Below are 13135 nucleotides of genomic sequence, written 5' to 3' on the forward strand. Positions count from 1 at the left end.
GCTGCCCCCACCAGAAGTAGCTCATTGGCCGTCTACAGCAGGCTGCCCCCACCAGAAGTAGCTCATTGACCATCTACAGCAGGCTGCCCCCACCAGAAGCAGCTGGGTCCCTGGTTGTTTTCAGGATTCATCCCCACAGGACGAAGTTTCAAAGAGTTCCAGGGACGTGAAAGCTTCCAGGCTTCTGAGTAAAGGAAGACGAAGCCCAGAGGCAAAAGGGTCACCCCTGCCCTCTAGGGACTGACCTTGAGCCTCCCAGGGCAGGAAAAGATCCAGATCTGAGGCCAGAGGAGATGCTGGAGGGGACAGCAGAGGATGTGTAGAGGGCAGAGGGAGAAGCCCAAGTCCAGGGAGACAGAGATGCAAGAGAAACAACAGTTGAGAATGTCTACAGGGGCCAGCTTGGCCCAGGAAGTGTTATGGGGCCCTCCCAGGGAGCACCCCAGGGTGGCATGCTCAGGGAGCCCACAGTGGGACTGCTGGCTTCCTACACAGGCCCCATGGAGAGCGTGAGAGCTGCAGACTCATGGATGGGTGTGCTGGGTGTCTCAGTAGTGGCTCACCTTCTGAGGAGCTATCCTCTGTGAAATAATGGGCGGCCTCCAGGGCTGACTCCGCTTCCTCTGGGATCAGAGCTGTGTTCCAAGAGAAGCAACAAGTGAGGACACAGGAAGACTTCCGATTTCTAGTCAAAGAAGAAAAGGCCACCCTCCCCCAATCATGTCCCACAAGGCTGAACAACTTTCATTGTAACTCCTGACAATTTTAGTAGAGTTGGTGACATACTTGTTTGTGAGGCAGGACCTCACTCTGTAGTACAGGCAGGCCTCTAACACTCCATCCTCCAGCCTCAGACTCCTGAGTATGGGATTACAGATGTGTTTGACTTGCTACCTTGATTTTGACAATGTGGTGTGTGTGTGTGTGCTGGGGATTGAACCCCAGGTTATCCCATATGTTAAGCACTTGTTCTATGGTTGAGCTAAGTCCCTGATAACTGTTTTGGGAAATGTGGTACATGTGCTGGGTGAGAAAATAATCCATAAATCCAGGGGCCTGGTAAACTCAGTTATCCTCCTACACACGGTGACCTGGCTCAGCAGATCCCTTTGGGACATTTTACACGCCTATGGTTGAGCACTCGAGTGTGTGCACACACATACAAACACACACATACAATCTCTTGACTCATTTTACTTTATACTGTGGTAACTGTACCACATCAATATATCCCAGCCTGTCCCACACTCTACATTTGCTGGTAGTGGCTGACTGCAACCTGAGGTTTCAGATGCCCAAGGCTGTGTGTCCGTGGGACTTTACCATTCCTGCTGTATGGAGGGGATGTGGTAGGGCTTGGGGAGCAGGGAAGGACTAACCAGGTAAGGCACACACAGGTGGTCAGACCTGAGCAGTCCAGTACCTGGATGAAGCAGGCTAAGTCACTTAGATGGTGGGCACAGCCCGGTTTTCTGATGCAGCCCAGGCCTTTCAGCTCTCACCAGCTGCAAGCTAGCCTTGCTTGAGAGCTGTGCACCAAGAGTCCTTCAGCTCTGCCAGCACAACCATCATTGGGGAATCTCTGATTAGTGAACTGGGCACTACTGCACACAGTGAGACAGGATGCAAGGTGAGCAATGGTCACAGCCTTACAACCCCAAACTCACTCTGGGCCAATTCTGAAGGCAGATGCTGCTGTGTGCGAATTACTCAGGGGGAGGACCCAGACAAGGGAACTGGGAGCCTAGAGGCTTCCACCAGAGGAAGCGTGGTGCCCTGGGCCATCAGTCATCTTTCTGGATCTGGTTCCTGCTAAAGGAAATCTTCTTAGGGGCTGTCCTGAACTCTGGCCACACATGAAGGATGCTGGAGTCACGTGCTGGCCAGTTTCACTGAGCATCTCTGCTTGGCTCACACCAGCTGCCCACAGGAAACATCCTATCCTAACAACAGCTCCACTACTGAGAGGAAGGAAGTGGACCCCTGAGGACATGTGACAGGACCTGCAGGTGGCCTAGGCAGTATCCCAGGCTGTCTTGGGACAAACAGGGACCTTTGGGTAACAATTACGTTAAGAACAGAGTTTAGGACCCAGTGTCACAGTGGCACCTCCACCACAGCCTTCTCCCTGATGTGGATTCTGAGTTGTGTTGCCCTGCTTGACGGGCTGAGGAGCTCAATTGGGATCTTCCCTCGTGCCCTTTCCCCATCCTGGGCCTGTGCTTAGACCACAGGGTGGACCTCAGCCCTGGACCTTCACCCACACTGGGCCCTGGAGCCTCCCTTCCACTTAATCTCTCTCTCTTGGCCACAACCATCCAGTGGTATGCTGGTAGTTCAGTGGTACATCTCCAGAGATAGACAGCCTCAGGGACCAGAAAGGCCCACAGCAGGAAGCCTGAAGTCACTCACCTGGGGGCAGGTGCAGCTTGTAGAGCGCTTTGAGCTTCTCTGTGAGGTCTCCATGGTACATCCCACCTGTGGAGCAAGGCCAGGGAGGGGACATGCTTGGCAAGAAGGCTCCAGGGACACACTGCAGGCCATATCCCCATACCGTTCCTGTGGGTTCTAATGGAGACTCCACACTCTGGGAAGGCTTGGTTCTTCCCTAGCCAGGTCTACAGGAACGATCACATGAGCCCTGGGACTCCTGCTTTCCTAAGACCCTATGGAAAAGCTTAGCCTTCTTTGGGGCCAGAGCCCCAAACTGATGGAGAGGGACAGTAGAAGAAACTGCTCAGGTCTGTCATAGGCAAGGGCTCAAGGCCGCCCTCTGCTGGCCTCATGAGGGACAGCTGCACTGGCTGGTGCTTGAAAGATGGGTGAGACACTCACTCATCCCTGTCACAAACTCCTTGAAGTTGATCAGTGAGTCCTTGTTTTGATCCAGGAGGCGGAACATGCGGCCTGCCAACACAGGCGTGTGAGAGCCACAGGCCCAAGGCGTCAGGCTGGCAAAGAGCTCCCGAAACTGGCTGGCATCGATCCGGTACTGCTCCAGGTAGGGCAGGCTGGGGTCTCGGTGGATGGCTGCTGAGCGGTTACCACCCCAGTACTGGCTTGCCAGATGCTTGGCCTGCAGGGGACACCATCTGGTGAGATGGCCTTTGGGGCCCTGGCTCTCAGGATTACCAGGGTGCCTTCCCTGATCTGTCCACACTCTTAGGGTAGTGAGCTCTGGCCAGAGACCTCAGCTTTCACTGGAACCCTTACTCTAGTGCACAGCAGAGGAGGTGAACAGGGCCTCATGGACTTGACTGTTCTGAAACAGTGTGGCCACCTTGGCAACTGAACCCAAGTAGCTGGAAAGGACCACAGGAACTGGCGATGTGGACCCACAGTCTCAGTACTCAAGAAATGGAGGCAGGAAGATCACTGGACCTCCAGAATTCAGTGTGAAGCAAGCCCAGGCAATGCAGAGAAAACCCAGCTCAAAACCAAACAGAACAAAATACCCAACTAATCACTTGTTCCATCAGTCAACCAACTCCACACCACCAAAGCCAAAACCAAACCAAACCAGAGGGAGTGTGAACTTTTATCTTTCTCCCTGTCCCCCCCCCCCTTCCCCTCCATTTGATACACCTGAGATTTGTGTGCAGACTCACCCATGGGCCAGGACTTACAAGGCTGTAGGTTATCCACCACCACTGGTTTGTTGCAGTCCAAACCACCCCTTAGCTACAGCACCTAGGTTGAGTCATCCCAGTGCCTGATCTGTCTGTGTCTTTTGCTAAAACTATTTAGAAAGAAAATTCTGTTTTCACCTGGGCCCTGGGAGCCTGACCCAGGAGCTGCTTAAGACAGTCATACAGGAAAAGCAGCCCAAAGGTTAACAGAGATGGACAAGCATCACAGCCAGTCTCAGTACCTCGACTCAGCCATAACTGAAGCATTAACTTCAGTTAAATGAGTAGGTGTGTTTCCTCTTCTGTGTGAGTTCGGTTGAATTTTTGTTGTTGTTGTTTTCCCTGCTATTTAGGAGTGTTCTATTGGAGTTCAGTCAGTACACTGCTTGCAATACAAGCATGAGAACCTAACTTTGGTCCCCAGAACCAACATGAAAAGGCTTGGTGTGTGGGGCTGGCAACAGAGCTCAGGGAATAAAGGTGCTTGTGGACAAGTGGGATGCCATGAGTTTGATCCCTGGAACACACAGTAAAAGGAGAGAAGCTACACTCACAAGTTGTCCTCTGATCTCTTTACATGCACCATGGCACATGTATACACACAATAAATTAGTACATGTAACCATGAGATCTAAAAAAAAAAAAAAAAAGGCTGCACCAAGCAGTGGTGGCGTTCACCTTTAATCCCAGGAGGCAGATCCCTGTGAGTTCAAGGCCAGCCTGGTCTACAGAGTGAGTTCCAGGACAGCCAGGGATACACAGAGAAACCCTGTCTTGAAACACAAAACAACAACGGTGCTTATGGAGTGGTGCTCTTAGAATCACAACACTATGAGGCAGAAGCAGGAGACTGGGGCTCAGGGGCCAGACATCCTAGCTTACTTGGTAAGCTCTTGGCAATGAGGGACCCTTTCTCTACAAGAAATAGCTCCAGGAGTGACACCTGAGGTGCCCCTGTGCACACTGTTCACTAACTGCCAAGAAAGATTCACTTCTGCCACACATGCTTCACAGGAACTACAACTAGGACAAGGGGTTTCCTGGCTAGGCGCTGCTGTTTGAGACTTAAGAGACTAGGAGGGGAACTCCACCCACCCCTGTGCTCAATGTCACCTTAAACACCATGTAAAGTTCCTCCAGCTCTTCAATGGAGAAGCCGATGTCCCCTGGTATGGCTCGGACCTAGAAGGAAAGATGGAATGTTGGTAGAGGAGGGAGCCGAGTTCCTGAAAGTCCAGACAAGGGCTTGTTCTGGGAGACTTCTCACTTAAACAGTGGCAAAGGGTGGCAAGGGTGTGGCCTGTCCTTCGCTGTCGTTGGTGGCCAAGCACATGAGGGTGGGTCTACTTAGGGGATGGCAGCCTGTGTGCTAGCCCCTCCCCACTACTTGCCGGTTAGTTCCCACTCCCTGGAACTCTTCCTGGGGTGGGTGCTTAGATGGCTCTTTCTCTCCTGACGGACCCTTTGAGGGACATGGGGTGATGGATGGCCTCTTTGCTTCAGCTACCTGGAAGGGTTCCTATAATTTGCCAACTAGGTCTTTTTACTTCAGTTAGGCAGAGTTGGTCACGTCTTTCCCTTGTGAGCAAAGTGCCCTGAGTGCCCTGTAATCCTGAAGGGAGGGTTGAGAATATGGAGGCCAAGGGCAGGGACTAAGAACAGGTTTAAACAGAGCATGGGATGGCAAAAGGTCCCTGAACAGCCAAAGACAAGGGCTTGAGGCAGGGGCATAGGGTACAGGCTAGCCAGAGTGGCAGAGTGGCACTGTCCAGGACAGAAGTGAAGCTTACACCAAAACTAGGCCAGGAGGACTTAGTCCAGAAGACCCGCGGCTTACATGTGCAACGTGAAAAAAAAATTCCCACTGAGTGGCCAGGGCCTCTCCCTATCTCCCCACACTAGTTCCTGTGCTGTGGGTTTCCACACAGCATCCTGGCCATGACAAAGGTACCAAGGCAGTGGAGGGATAGGGCACAAATTGGACCCTGCACTCTGTTCAGAGAAGGATGGGGCTGAAGAGGGTACTGGGAAAAGCCACCCACTAAGGCTAGCCCTGTAGCCCCTTACTGCCAGAGGTTACCATTGCCATCACCAGTGATCATACCACGCTTCTCTTGGCCGTGTCTTCCAAGGACTGGATCACCTTCAGCCTCTGTTTAAACCGCATCTGTTCAATGTCGTCAGCCCTCAGGCTGCTGAACTTCTACAGGCCAAAGGAGAATCAGTAAGACCAAAGACAGAGGGTAGAGTCTCTGTGTTCATCCAAAGCCACAGGCCCTGGGGAACAGGCTGGCCAGCCTGACTCTGCAGGAAGCTGACCTCATAGGACACTTTCAGGAGGTCAAAGATGTCCACCTCTGCAGGAGGGTCATCTCCACTGGTCAGCAGAGCGTGGAGGTGTGGGATAGGTGGGGAGATGCTCTGCTTGTTGACCACGTTGTCCAGGTACCTGTAGAGATCAAACGGAAGCAGTATAGGATCCACCAGCCACAGCCAAGTGCTGGGTCAGAGTTCAGGCTTGGGAGTCCTATAGGAAGTAGTGCTGTGTCTTTTGGGGCCACGATTAGGCTGGGAGCATCAGGGTAGCAGCAGAGAAAAGATCTTGCTGCTCACTAACATCTGAGCACTAACTCTGAGGATGCCAGGTTGTCTTCTAGGGGCCTGTGGATTTCAGAGCCTACCTAGTTTAGGGACAATGTGTTTCCTCTCTGCTGGGTCACCAGGGTCTGGCCAAGACCCATGCAGTGAACAGTTTCTCCAGGGACATGGTCTTGCTATGGCTGGCTAGTTTGAGGCCTTCAAACCAGGCCTTCCCATTCTCCTAAGCTCTCTAGGATGAGCCTAACACTCATGGCAGAAAAGGTTTTCTGGTTCCAACCCATCCCAGTGGGCATCCCTGGTCAGATGCCTACTCCTGAGGAGACACTCAATCTTCCCACTATAGGGCATACACATGAAACCCAGGCATAACTATGGCCACAACTAAGTGTCTTTAACATCAGGTGACCAAGAATCATATTAGCTAGGAGGTAGACCACAACCGTCTTTCTGCAGGGTCCCACCAGCCCTGGGATAGCTCAACAGGCAAGCACAGTGTTCCAGGTTGGGCTATAAGGAATTCAGGGTAAGTGTCAGGGTGAGGTAAGGGGTGAGCTGAAAGCCAGACTGGGGACTTGGGAAGCTCCTTTGTGCAGAGGAAAACCATGAGAGTGGAAATTTCCCCATGCCCAGAAGAAGGACAAGGTCAGATCTGACCAGAGTCTTGTGAGGTATGGAAGAGACTAGAGCAGAGACCACTTGATCACCTGAAGCAGGCCCTGGCCCCAGAGAGGGTTAGCTATGCATTGAGACATCAGGGGTGCAGGGAGAGATCCTGGGTGGGATGAGTATTTGGGGAGGCCAGGGTAAGTGTGAGCTTGGTGACAGGTTCATCTAGCCATTCCACAAGCCCTGTGTGGGTCTGCTCTCTCTGGGGGATGGGCACTGAGCAGAGCTGCTGAGTTTGGAGGAGATAACCAGGACAGCTTTGAGAAACAAGCAAGTGCTTCCCCACCTTGGCTAGAGGTTTGAGGCTTTGTTGTGCCACTGTCTCTTGACATCAACATGAGTGTCACCCCTGGACGTCTGCTCTGGGTCAATTCCCCATGACTACACAGCTGAGTGGCAGCCTGCAGCCCAGTACACTCAGGCCCACTGGCCTCTTATGTTTGCTCCCAGATCTAATCACTTAGCAGCATCTTGGATCCCACCAGGACAGTTGTCCCCTGCTCCTGGCTCATCTCTTACCCTAGTCTGGTACTTGGGGCATAGCACAAGATGTTGACTGGGGGCTGGGGGGGGGGAGGGGCTCTGCTGCCAGCTTCCTGGAAGCAGAAGTAGCCCCTGGCATGGTCACCTGCCCAGCACGGTCATGGCCTCGCCCTCATCACTGCAGTCCAGCAGCTGTTCCATGTTGGCATCCAGAACAGCCAAGGCCACCTGCAAGATCACCTTGATGCCCTCGTAGAAAAAGCAGTCAACAATGACCACGGCGCTCTCAAAGGGCATGACGCTGAGGAAGAGGGTCAGGAACCAGGACAGCGAGATGCTGGAGATCACACCCAGGTCTTGCATCTTCTCTGAGAGCCGGGGCAGGACATCTCTCGTGAGCTCTTCAAAGATGCCTTGATCTACGAGGGCCCCTGAGGAGGGAGGGACAGGAGGCCAAATATGAGCACTGCTCCAGGGCCCTGAGCAGAGACCCAGAGAATTCCGGGGCCTGGGGTACAGGGACACTACGTGGTTCCTGTCCACCTCAACCCTGCCATCTCTGCTTACAGGGCCAGAGAGGTGTGCATATGTAGAAAACGGAAAGAAACAAATCACTTTGTAATCATTCTTCCTATAGTTTCCACACCACTGTGTGGAAAGGAATACTTGCTCAGTATACAGTGGTCCCTTGGCATCCATGAGGATACATGCAGGGGATACATAGTAGTTTCTCAAAACCTATGCACACACTGTTGGACACTGTAAGTTACTTCTGGATGACTCATAATATCTACTATGGTGTAATGTTATGAAAAGCTACACAGCTATTATATACTGTCTGGAGAAGAACAAGGGGACAAGTCTGGGTGCGTTCAGTACAGATGGAGTTTCTTCTGTGTATTTCTATTCAGTGGACATAGAACCTATGGTTACAGACGTCTGACTTTTGGGAAAGGCTGACTTTACCCACTAGAAACAATAGAAGTAAGCAGTGGCTTCTCTCTCCTCTCCCAATGCTCTGAACATATATAAAGCTAAAGGACCCCAGGAATGGTGACCCTGGGCACCAAACAGCAGAGGACAGCTGAGAGCTAAACACAGACTGCTGAGACAGATCTGTAAGTCATTTCCTTTTTTTGGGCTCTAGGTAGACTTTTAAAACCCACTGAATGTGTGATGGCCTCTGACTCTCAGTCCAGTTGTCCTGGGCACCCTCAGGAAGTCTAGGTGGGAGCTAGACCCTGGAGGCAGAGGGGTGGGCATTTGTGCTTGCTTCTCTCATTTCTCACACTCCGTTTTCAGCTTCTAGTCTGTAAGGTGGGAGCTTGCATGACGACCGTGAGGTGCAGGGACGTCTCAGTGGGAACGGCTTGGGGTGGAGTGGCCAGGGGAAGGTCAGCCACACCCATGTGGAGCTTCTGAGCAGGCTGAGGCTCAGGCAAGGGATCCCTTCGGACACTCACCCACTACCCTGGTGTTGTAGTAATCAGGCAGCATGCGCTCACACAGGGCCACCAGCAGCCAGAAGGCCTCCTCCTCACTGCCATAGAGCAGGAGCACAGAGGTCACGATGTTCATTGCCTGCCAGGAAGAGACAGTACAACGTGTCTCAGTGTGTCTGTCTCACTCTGCTGGCCACAGAGCAAAATGGTCTGCCCCTTCAGAAAAGAGCCAGCACCCCACAACAAGAAACAGCCCCTGACCAACCCTGGGAAATCTGCCAATAAGCCAATTTGCAAGAAATCAATGAGACAGAGACAACCAGCCAGCTTTGTCAAAGTGGGTCAGAAGGCATTAAGAAAACAGAGACAAGACATCAGTCAACACTTCCACTTAGTGGGCTGGGTCAAGATGATGTGTGGGTGTGTAGCCAGGGCCCTGCAGGGGAGGGTATACACAACATTAGCTGATAACAAAAAGAAGCATAGAAGGGGGCAAGTTATTTTAAAAATTATTTCAGACCTGTCTGCTGGCCTCTATGATTGGTAGCATCATGCAGAACACTGGTCTTACACAACAGCTAAATTTTAGGAAACCAGTTTCCTTGAAATCCAGATATAAGCTAAGGTCAACAGAAAACCATTTGACCTGGCTAGGAAAAGTCTACTAGAATCACTAGACAAAAGCCACCAGAAACGTAAATCAAAATCTTAGTGAGACAGTCTACCACACCTATGAGCATAAAATCAGCACGTGTTAAAGAGGAACTGGACCCTTGTGACCTTCTGATGACAAGGCACAATGACACAGCCGCTGTGGGGATGAGGAAGTGCCTTAGAAGACGCACCCAGATCACTATCCAGCAAACTGACCTCTGGGTTCACAGCCAGTGGCCGGAAGGCAGAGACTGAACAGGCATTGATACACTGAGCTTCACAGCAGCCTAAGGTGCAAGTGACCCAAGTGTCCATTAAGAAACAGAGAGAAAGCTGGGCGGTGGTGGCGCATGCCTTTAATCCCAGCACTTGGGAGGCAGAGGCAGGTGGATTTCTGAGTTTGAGGCCAGCCTGGTCTACAGAGTGAGTTCCAGGACAGCCAGGGCTACACAGAGAAACCCTGTATTGAAAAAAACGAAAACGAAAACAAAACAAAACAAACAAACAAACAAACAAACAGAAATGGAGAGAGAGAAATCACATATAGCTACAGCAGAATATTATCCAGCCTTAAAAATGAAGAACATTCTGATTCATGCTGGCATGTGATGGCTCTTGGGGACAGTAGGTGAAACGTCAGATGTAAAAGGATAAAATGATCTCAAAGAAACGCAGGACAAGTCTCCCTCAGTACCTGTGGCTTTCCTCAGCACTTCTCACCTCGCCCATATACTAAGCCTCTCCAGCCTAGGGGCGGGGCTTCACTTCCTTCCCTTCCCAGCTTTTGACCCCACCTCAGCCATCTGGCTACGTGAAGTCTCTCCATACTCAGCTCCTCTCTTTGCTCCCTCTCTCCCCTTTCTCTTTCAGTCTTCCTTGGCTCTCCTCTCGTGGGCAGGCTTATTCTGCTGGTCCAGGCTCATGCCTCTGGCTGTGCTCTCCCTCATGTTCACAGTAAACATCCTCCTCCATATATACGAACAGTTCTGTCCCCATCTTCATTCAGTACGATTACACTTACATGAGATACCAGAACGATCAACTCCAGAGACAGATGGAGAACGGCACAGAGGAGGAGAGAGCGTGGGATCTAGGAGTGGTGTCTGTTTGCTAGTACAGTCTTCATGCTGGGAGGTGGCTGCCTAAGGGTGTGTATGTACTTAATGCCACTGAGCCACACACTTAAGAGCGAATGGAACGGTAAATTTTATATTATGTATGCTTTACTATACACACAGGAAAAGGAAATTCTGCCTGGTCTCAGACAAGGAACATACAGATGACAACTTACTAAATGGCTGAGGGGAACAGTCATTATCTTATTCTTTTTTAAAGATTATGTGTATAGGGTGTCCATGTGTGGGTGTGTCTGTGGAGGCCAGAGACATCAAATCTCCTGGAGCTGTTGTTATAGGCTGTTGGGTGTGGGTGCTGGCAATTGAACTCGGGTCCTCTAGAAGAGCAGCACACTCTTAACCTCAAGCCATCTCTACAGCTCCTTTTAAAACAAGCTGCCAAGCAAGCAAGCCAGCCAGCCAGCCAGCCAGCCAGCCAGCAAGCAGCAAGCACAAACCAAGGTTTCCTGTAGCTCAGGCTGGCCTCAGAACTCTGTGTAGCTTTGGTGACCTGATCCTCCTGCCTGGATTTCCCAGGTGCTGAGAGTATAGGCACGAGGTCTTTGTTTTTGAGACAAGGTCTGGAAACCTTGAACTTGCAGCAATCCTCTTGCCCCAGCCTCCCAGGTGTGAGGATTACAGGCAGAGGCCATCATGCCTGGCTAAATTACATCTTTTTGGCGGGTTAGGTTCTTCCTCCAGGGAAGACCTGGAACAGGACCAAGTATGAGTAAGGCTATCACAGGCTCGGATTGGCAGCACCTGCCCCCAGGAGGCTACGGTAGGAGATGATTTCCTCAGGGCCCCTGCTAAGTTCCATTACCTGGCAGTAGCCAATAGTAGGGTTTCGGAAGGCATAGGCAGTCAGCACCCGCCGGAGAGCAGCGATCCCAAGCTCATTCTGGAAAGCAGGGTGCTCAGGCATGGAGCGATGGAGGTCTCGTTCAATCTCCTCAGTAGCCAAGCTGTACTTCCCCATGGATTTCTCTACTAGCTCAGCGTAGTAGCCGGGATGGGTCACCATCTCATTCCAGGCCCCTGGGGAGACAAAGGTAGTAGCAGCTGTCTTTCTTTTCTTCTTCCTGGGATGTAGGCCACAGTGACAGGGCTGACTGGAGACACAAATACCCCATGGAGGAGAGAGAACTTTGCCATCAGTTACAAGGTGTGAGGTCGAGTTTCCCTGGTGATTCTTCTGAGAAATTCAGAAGGCCTGTCTCTTGAAATGCTCCAGTGGCCAAAGGTATGTATGTTGTCAGAGCGTGTCCCAAGGAAAACAGCCTTTAAGGGGATCTTCCTGCCTCTGACAGTGCTGCCACCCACTGACAACACCTGTGCTAGCTGTGTCTGCTGCTCTGGGCCCTTGTGTAGCTGTAGTCCTTACTCCCAGTTCTCTGAGAGAGCTGGCAGCTCCTCCTCTGGCTGACTTCAGGGGGCTGGCGCAGGGACCAGAGGAAGTCACCTGAGGCAAGTTTCCTTTTGGTACTAGGGATAGGGGACCCAAGGTCTCACGAAAGCTCAGGACATGCTCACTCCGTGCATCAGACACAGAAAACTTTGAGGGAGGGCTAAGCCTGGCCAATTCAAGGCAGGGGGCAATGGGGCCACACTCACCAGAGAAGAGGAGCCAAAGCTCCCCTCGGAGGCTCTCGGGGATGCCTTTCAGGACCAGTTCCCGAGTTTTGGCTGTTCGGTACATGCACATGCCACGCCCATACTCAAAGAAGTGGATGTTCCAGGATTCCTCCTTCATCTTCTCCTTGGCCTGAGAGAGGGAACACGGGAGTGCGGAGCTGAAGAGAGTTTTGGTGCTGGGGCCTTGGTGGCAAGCATTCCACCTCTCTGGGCTAGTAGCCTGCTGTGGAAATTACCTGTGGAGTGAGGCTGCAAGCTCAGGGTTCAGAGCCATGGCTATAAAGGAGATGAGGACTTATCCTGGCCCCTAAGCTCTTCAGCGGCAGAGGGCCCTTCCCATTAGAGTCCCAGAGCCCCTGATGAAAAGCACCCCCCAACACAAGCCAGGCAGAGTGTCTGTCCCCAAGCTCCAGGTCCACCTGACACTGCCCAGTGCAGCTCAAGAGGGCACACACCCCCTGACAAAGCCATGAGGGATGGTGCTGGCCACAAGGGCCCAGCCCAGAGGTGGCTCCAGCCTTCCTCCTGAGGTCTCAACTCAGGCACGAGCTGAAGTGAGAGTGCTCAGGCCTTACCCCTTTGGCGCCAAGGTCCTCCATGGGTGAGTTCTTCTGGAAGACTTTGAGCAGGCCCTGGGAAGTAGTAGGAATCTCCTGTGTACTGAAACTCGGAGGGCTGCTGAGGGGAGAGGATGGGCTGGTGGGTGGCTCTGATGCCTCCTGAGGAGTTGGGAGAGACTACAAAATAGAACAAGAGGGGAAGTCCCTAACGAAGCCGCCCAAGGGTTGGCGGGGCCAAATGTGAGGCTGCAGATGGGGCCCAGTCTGCATTTCTTCTCTGGCCGGCTGAAACCAAAGCCACCTACGCTAGCCAGTTAACACCCTTCAAAGCAACTGGCTCTTCCTCCTGG

General features: G+C 52.2%; 1 protein-coding gene across 2 annotated transcripts in view; it reads right to left on the bottom strand.

Moving 5' to 3' along the window:
* Positions 1-13135, bottom strand: part of Tbc1d9b (TBC1 domain family member 9B) — a 38897-nt gene that overhangs the window by 6612 nt on the left and 19150 nt on the right. The window contains exons 8-19 of one of the 2 annotated variants that reach the window (XM_028775872.1): positions 12801-12962; positions 12205-12355; positions 11414-11628; positions 8843-8960; positions 7525-7810; positions 5949-6078; positions 5734-5832; positions 4743-4811; positions 2836-3076; positions 2413-2478; positions 564-635; positions 246-296 (exon numbers count right to left, since the gene is read on the bottom strand). In XM_028775872.1, coding sequence (XP_028631705.1) covers positions 246-296; positions 564-635; positions 2413-2478; positions 2836-3076; positions 4743-4811; positions 5734-5832; positions 5949-6078; positions 7525-7810; positions 8843-8960; positions 11414-11628; positions 12205-12355; positions 12801-12962 — 1660 coding nt within the window. The remainder of the gene's footprint in view (positions 1-245; positions 297-563; positions 636-2412; positions 2479-2835; positions 3077-4742; positions 4812-5733; positions 5833-5948; positions 6079-7524; positions 7811-8842; positions 8961-11413; positions 11629-12204; positions 12356-12800; positions 12963-13135) is intronic. The other variant, XM_028775873.1, reaches the window with a different exon arrangement.

Source organism: Grammomys surdaster, unplaced genomic scaffold (genome assembly GCF_004785775.1).
Source record: "Grammomys surdaster isolate TR1022 unplaced genomic scaffold, NIH_TR_1.0 262, whole genome shotgun sequence".
Classification (NCBI taxonomy): domain Eukaryota; kingdom Metazoa; phylum Chordata; class Mammalia; order Rodentia; family Muridae; genus Grammomys; species Grammomys surdaster.